The sequence below is a fragment of the Meleagris gallopavo genome, chromosome 27 (assembly GCF_000146605.3).
Source record: "Meleagris gallopavo isolate NT-WF06-2002-E0010 breed Aviagen turkey brand Nicholas breeding stock chromosome 27, Turkey_5.1, whole genome shotgun sequence".
In the NCBI taxonomy this organism is placed as follows: Eukaryota; Metazoa; Chordata; class Aves; order Galliformes; family Phasianidae; genus Meleagris; species Meleagris gallopavo.
In genome coordinates this window covers 186,692-193,765 of record NC_015037.2, presented here as the reverse complement: position 1 = coordinate 193,765, position 7,074 = coordinate 186,692, and the positions used below count along the sequence as shown (strand labels likewise).

The window sequence follows — 7,074 nt, the reverse complement described above, 5'->3', positions numbered from 1 at the left end:
GAGAGCTGGGGGTGTGAACGGGTGTGGGGGGGTCTGCGTGGATTTGGGGACACGAGGGGATTGGGGGATATATGGGGATGGAAGGGTTCCTGGGGACAGCGCTGATCTGGGGAGCTGCAGGGACTGATGGGTGTGGGGGGGACACAGTGGGTACCCAGATTTGGCACCCAGATTTGGCAGCCAAGTTTGGGACACCCATGGATTTGGGGCACCCCGTAGACGAGCAGAGATTTGTAGGCACCCATGGACAGCAGAGATTTGAGGCACCCATGGGGACAGAGAATTGGGGATCTGCAGAGATTGCATGGGTTTGGGGGATGTATGGGACTACCTGTGTATGGGAGGGCTCCTGGGGACAGCACTGATCTGGGGACCTGTAGGGACTGATGGGTGTGGGGGGGACACAATGGGTACCCAGATTTGGCAGCCGAGTTTGGGGCACCCATGGATTTGGGGCACCCACAGGGACAGCAGAGATTTGGGGATCTGCAGAGATTGCTTGGGTTTGGGGGATGTATGGGACTACTTGGGTATGGGAGGGTTCCAGGGGACAGCACTGATCTGGGGACCTGTAGGGACTGATGGGTGTGGGGGGGACACAGTGGGTACCCAGGTATGGGGCACCCGTGGGGACAGCAGAGATTTGGTGACTGAAGTGAGCAGAGCCTATATGGGGAACTTGAGGGGACAGCAGAGATTTGGGGACCCACAGGGACAGCCTCAGTACTGCAGACCCACAGACACACCCTGGCTTTGGGGTACCCCACATCCTGGTGACACCCGTCTCATCCCAATGTTGAGGTCACTTTGCAGATTTTGGGGTTCCTGCTTTGTGGGGTCCCAGGGGTCACACGAAGCCCCCACCGCCCTGGAAGCCCCACAGGTGTTCTGTGCCTCTGGAGACGGTGAATGGGGCACAAAACCTCAAAATGGAGGGTTGGGGAGAGGCTCCATCTGCCCCCCTGTGCCCTTTTTCCTCTGTAAATTTCCCAGCAGGGAAAACGTGGAAAAATGAAAATGAAAATGATCTGGGGCCGTTTTCCAAGAATTCCTGGTAATGAGCAGAGGCTGCTGGGATTGTCCCCCAAGCCCTTCCTTCCCCCCCCTCGTCCCCCTCCAAATTGTGCCCCACATCCCCTTTGCATGGAGGGGTCCCAGCAGCAGACCCCAGAGGATCTGTGGTGACGGCGGCTTTGGGGTGCTGCCAGCAAGACAACCACAGCCCTCTGCAAACCTCTTTATTTCCGTCTGTGTGGGTGTCTTGGGGTCTGGGGGCTGCTGTGCCCCCGCACACCCACCTTAGGGTGGCTGCAGAGGCCAGCCGGGGGGCTGTGGGGGGGTGAAACTGGCAGGGGACAGCCCGCTGCTGCCCTTCTCTCTGCCCTCCAGCTGCAGCTTCACCCTCTGTACCATGGCTGTGCCACGCCGGCCTTCATCCACCTCCTCCTCCTCCTCCTCGCCGTCCTCCCTGGGTTGCTCACCCGTGAGCCCCCCTCCAGCCATGGCGTGGCCACCGAGGAGCCCAGGGGGCAACGGGGACCCAGCGAGAACGGCTCCGATTTGGGGAGCCCCAGAGTGGGGAGGGGGGGCCGTCCCGAGGCGGTGGGGGGCGAGCGAGGCGGAGTGGTGGGGTGGCGGGTGGGGGTGGCGAGGGACGGGGAACGGGGCCCGACGTTCCCGCGAGGCGGGGGGCGAGCGAAGTGGGCGAAGGGAAAAGGGACCGAACGGACCCGAAAGGACCGGGGGAAAAACGTCGGGCAGCAATGGGCAGGGAAAGGCAGCCAAGCGGGGAAAATCTTCGGGGCCCCCCAGGCGGCAGCAGGAGCCCCCCAGGCACGGGGGGGACACGGTGCTCAGCCCTGTGAGTGGCAAAGAGACAGACCTCCGTGAGAGCCTCCAGGCACTGAGACCCCCGTGTGCACCCCACAACAGCACCCATGGCCCCCCCTCCTCCCTGCTGCAGCCACTGGGTGCTGCTGTGGGACCGGCAACGGCTGTGGCCCCGCTTGCACTGGGCTCTGAGCCCGTACCCAGGGGGAGAGCTGCAGCACCCATTGGCCCCCAGCACCCACTGCCTCCAACCCCCACCAGTAACCACCATCATTCCCAGGACGGGCACAGTGCGTGTGTCCCTTGCCTGATGCACGTGGGCCGCCAGTGCCCCACACTTACGGGATTTCTCCGGTGCCTCAGGGAGCAGTGGGTGCCGGGGACCCCGGTGCCAGCCCAGCGGCTCCGCCAGCGCCCGCCGGCTCAGCAATGCGTTCTGCAGCAGCTGTGGGGGAAGATGGGGGACGTGGCAGCAGTGGGGATGAACAGCTGTCCCCAGGGCTGTCCTCGCTGTGATGGGACTCTACCTGGCTCGGCAGGGCGGGGGGAACGGTGCCTGCCAGCAGTGGGGGGCAGCGCAGGTCCCACAGCGGGCAGTTGACAAAGATGAGTTTGCTGAAGTTGAATTTGTAGGTGAAGCGTTTGCCCTTGGTCTTGTGCAAGATGCGCTTGTTGTAGTAATACCTGGAGGGGATGGTGGGGTGTTAGCAGCATGGATGGATGGATGGAGGGATGGAGAGATGGCTGTAGAGATGGATGGAGGGAGAGATGGACGTGTGGATGGATGGCTGGAAGGATGGATGGCTGGAGGGAGGGATGGATGGCTGGCAGGATGGGTGGGTGGAGGGAAGGGTGGAGGGATGGATGGATGGATGGATGGATGGATGGATGGATGGATGGATGGATGGATGGATGGAGGGAGGGAAGGAGGGAGGGAAGGAGGGAGGGAAGGAGGAAGGGAGGGGTATATGGACAGATGGACAGATGGACATGTGAAAGCTGTGCATAAATTCCCCCCCATCACAAGCTGAGAACCAGGAGAACCAAGAGCTCCCAAACCACATCCCCACTGTCCCACTATCCCCATGCAAGTGGGCTGTGCTGCATGGGGGGTCAGGACCAGGTGTTCCTGCAGCACCACATCCCTGAGGGCTCTCCGTGTTCCCAAAGGCTCTCTGTGCCCCGGCAGCACCTGAGAGCTCGGCTCAGTTTGTCGTAGTTCATTTGGGGCTTGCACTTCCGCCGGCCCCACAGCCGTGCCACCTCGTCGGGGTCCTTGATGACGAACTCTCCGTACTCGCCCTGCTGCCAGGCAATGACATGGCGGAACTCCTCCTTCTGCAGCAGCTCCAGGATGAAGTGCCAAAGCTGGATCTGCCGTGAGCCAGGGCTGGACTCGGCCTTATACGCCCAATCCGGGAAGGCAAGCCCTGCAGGATGGGCAGTAGCTTAGAGCCCCAGGATTGGGGACATCATCCCCCTAGCTGGGCTCTGCTCGGGGATCACAGCCATGTCCCCAGACCAGTAAGCAGCCTGTGGGTCTGTGGGGAGGACCACGGTTCATGCAGGATGGTCCCAGTCGCTCCCAGTGTGGCTGTGCTGGTGCTCACCTGGTACCCAGTAGGAGCCAGGCAGGGCGGGCAGCCCCGGGGTCACGCAGCCGCACTGCATGCTGCAGCCTGAGGGCATAAAGCAGAGGGGTCATGGGGCAAGAACACAGCATCAGGGATACATCCAGCACGGGAGGATACATCCAGCACCAGGGGGTGCTTCCAGTACCAGGGGTACACCCAGTACTGGGAGTACATCCAGCACTGGGTGATGCTCTCAGCACTGAGGATGCTTGCAGCATAAGGGGTGCACCCAGCACTGAGGATATACCCAGCACCAGAGAATGCTTCCATCACCAAGGGATGCTTCCAGCACTGGGGATACGTCCAGCACAGGGGCTGCTCTCAGCAATGGGGATGTGCTCAGCACCAGGGGATGCTCCCAGCACCGGGGGGCTGTGGAAGCAGGAAGGACAGGTGGATGGAGGTGGCATCCTGCGCACTGGCGGGTGCAAACCCTCAAAATTCACCATTCCTTCCCTCTTTCAGAGTATCCAGTCGAGAGCAGAAAGCACAACTCCTCCAGTTCCCATGGCCACATCATGCCCCACTCACCTGTGGCAACGTTGGGGACCCGGTCCCAGGCAGTAGCACACGGACAGGAGCAAGAGAAAACATCTGAGGGTCTTAGGGAGAACCACCTCCATATATACAGGGAGGGGATGGGTAGAGAGTAAATCTTCTTACCCCTGGCAGGAAGCAAGAAATTCCTGGAAGGGCACAGGGGGAGCATCCCACACCCAGGGGCTGCGGCTCACACTCCCCCTTTGCTCTGTGGCAATTGGGGGCACAGAGCAGCCCCGTGCCTGGTAGTGCCCATGGTTTATTAGAAGGTGAATTGAGATTGGGTGAAATAAGGAGAAAGAAGCGATGGCAGAGCTGGGAGGTGGTGGTGATGGCCGTTTTTTGGGCTGTGGGTTCCACGTCGGCCCCGGCGCCGTCCCAGGAGGGTAAATAGAGCCGGGGCAGTGCAGGCTGTTTGGATTCGAGCAGAAATGCAAACAGGCCCCTGAGAACAGCAGATACAAAGGGCAGGAGGCGAAGAACCGCCCCAAGGGCTCGCTCGGCACCGAGCGGTTATGAAAATGCCTCTTGCCTGTTCTTCCCTTCTTGTTTGCTCTCCTCATTTGCTTTGCTCTCCCCGCTCCTTTATTCTCCCTCATTAGCGAGCGCCTCGCCGCCGCTTTCATGTCTCTGTGGTCCCCGTGCCAAAGGTTGTGGGTCGGCGCTCCCTGGCTGGGCTGAGCCCTTTGGGACCCTTGGGCCTTGGAGGTGTCACCCCGGGGTGCCCCCCTTTGGGATGAGGGACACCTTGAGCAGGAAGGAAGGGAGGTGAAGGGCTCTCAGTTGGGGATGGGAACGCCCAAGGGACACAAGCAGTGAGGTATCCCTGGGATGGGGACACAGCGCACGGCGCCGACTTCATGGGACAAACTCGTCTGTCTGTCTGGGCTGAGGTCTGTCCAGGTTGAGGTCCTCCCGTGCTGGGGTCTGGCTGGATTCCTGCCCCTTTATCTCTCCCAAATCCTGCTCCAATCCCCTTATCTTGCTCAGCCCTCCCGGGCATCGTGCGAAGCAGGCGGAGGTGAAGGGGCTGTTTGTTTAAAAGCATTAATGCTATTAAAACAAGCGGCTTAAAGGCCATCGGAAAAGCACGGAGCTGAGGGTCCGAGTGGGGCAGGCGGGGGCCCATTCCAGGTGTGGGGCAGGGAGAGGGGGGCTGCCCACCCCATCCACAATGGGGGAAAACATCACCACCGCCCCCTGGAGATGTGCCCCAATTTCCCAGTCCCAGAGTCCCAGCACTGCTGAGTCGGACCCCAGCCCCAAATCCAGGCTCCGGTGCTCACAGTGCTGTTCCTCCTTCCCCCCCTCTCCCCTCACTCTCCTTCCATTCCCCTCGTCTCCAGGGGCTGTGGGATTTAAAAGGTTTTGTACCGTGGTCAAACAGAAACCCTAACCGGGGAGGGACACCGGGGACGGGGTGAAGGTCACCGCAGAAAGGCAAAGTCCTGGCGAGGGGATGGGGACAGGAGCTCAGCACAGCCCCAGCGGGCAGAGCAACGCCTTCCCCATTCCCGCTCTGTCCCCGCTGCTGGAGGTGCTGCGGGAATCCAATGCTGAATCGTTAACGAACCCTTCCCGCAAAGCAGAGCTGGGACGGAGCGATGCTGGGGCACTGTGCAGGGCAGCACCGGGCGGGATGTGAGGACGGGATGGGGACAGGGAGACAGAAGTGGTCTGGGAGCATCCCCACTGCCCGAGAACTGCTGTGACAGTGCCCTGCCAGGCTGCAGGACGGGATATCGGATGGGATGCAGGATGAGATATCGCTGCTCCATCCCCTGAGCCCGTTCCTAATCCCCAAAGCTCTTTGAGGTTTTCCCCCGCTGCTTAAATCCGCTTCGGTGCAGGCAGTGAGCCGGGTGGATGCGAGCAGTGCGGGATGCTCAGCCAGGAAGAAGCCATCCCCCAAATTTCCCTCTTTTCCCCTTCTCTCCCTTTTTCTCTCTCGCAGTTCATCCAGCAGAGAGATGCAGCTCACCTGGAAGTTCCCTGCGGGGCGAGACCTCGCTCTGCAGCCATCAGTGACCGACCGAGGCCGAAGGCACAGAGCAGCCTCGGCAACACGAGGCCACCAGCACCGCAGTGACCCCAAACACCCACCGTCACCCTGGGGACGTCCCAGCATGAGGACAGCAATGGGACAGGTGTGGGACATTGGGGCTGGGACCCCCCCCGATGCTCTCCTACCTCCCGGTTGCCGCGCTGCATCCGCCTCCCCCGGGCGCTCCCCTCCACTGTCGCCCCCGACCCGATGCATTTCGTCGCGTGCGGCGTTGGGGTTACTTAAAATGAAAACCCAGTCCTCAGCGCTCCCGGGAGGGCGGCCGTGGCTGCGAGACAATCGCGTTAACCCCTCACCGGCCACAGGCTGCCGACCGCTGCCGCCGCCTGACCGTGGCTCCCCCACGTCCTCCTCCCTCCTCCTCCTCCTCCTCCTCCTCCTCCTCCTCCTTGCAGGTAGTAGGGCTGCCCAGAGACCCTCGTACCCATCCCTGGGGTCGCACGCAGCCAGGCCTGGGGCAGGGAGGCAGTGGAGGAGTGGGTGGATGGGGTGTCTGGGATGGAGCTCTCCATCCCTAGAAACCCCCACACAACCCAGCGTGGAGCATAGAGACACCAAGAATGCCAACGCCTGCTGCGGCAAGTGGCTCTGAGCTCACTCCAGCCCCCATTCTCCTATCCAAGCCCTCTGAACTGGGACAGCGAGGTGCAGGAGATGCTATTGTCCCACCACACATCCCCATGGGACACTCCATGGCCCAGCAGCAATGGGGACAGCAGGGCTGGACTCTGCAACTGGTTCCGCTTCATTAGCACCAGGTATACCCGGTGTGCCCCCACGGGATGCTGCATGGTGCAGCACTGGGACGTGCGTGGGGATATGTATGGGGATGCTGGAGCTTGGCACTGCCATGGGCTTCTTTCCATTGGCACGAGGTGCTGGATCCCTGCAGGCACACGGGATGGTGCCCACCTCACACTGCCTTTGGTACAGGGGTGTCCCCAGCACCCCAGTGGGCTCAGCTCAGGCACAGGCAGCAGGCAGCTGCCTCCTGATCAGGATGGG

General features: G+C 61.6%; 1 protein-coding gene across 1 annotated transcript; it reads right to left on the bottom strand.

Moving 5' to 3' along the window:
- Positions 1-1,203: 1,203 nt before the first annotated feature.
- LOC100550475 (ETS translocation variant 3-like protein) lies at positions 1,204-4,436 on the bottom strand. Its single transcript, XM_031556921.1, is given in 8 exon segments — positions 1,204-1,529; positions 1,532-1,577; positions 1,579-1,859; positions 2,173-2,275; positions 2,358-2,514; positions 3,023-3,260; positions 3,441-3,509; positions 3,996-4,436. Coding segments are annotated over 8 exon segments (1,302 nt in total). The 5' UTR covers positions 4,174-4,436; the 3' UTR covers positions 1,204-1,299.
- Positions 4,437-7,074: the final 2,638 nt, after the last annotated feature.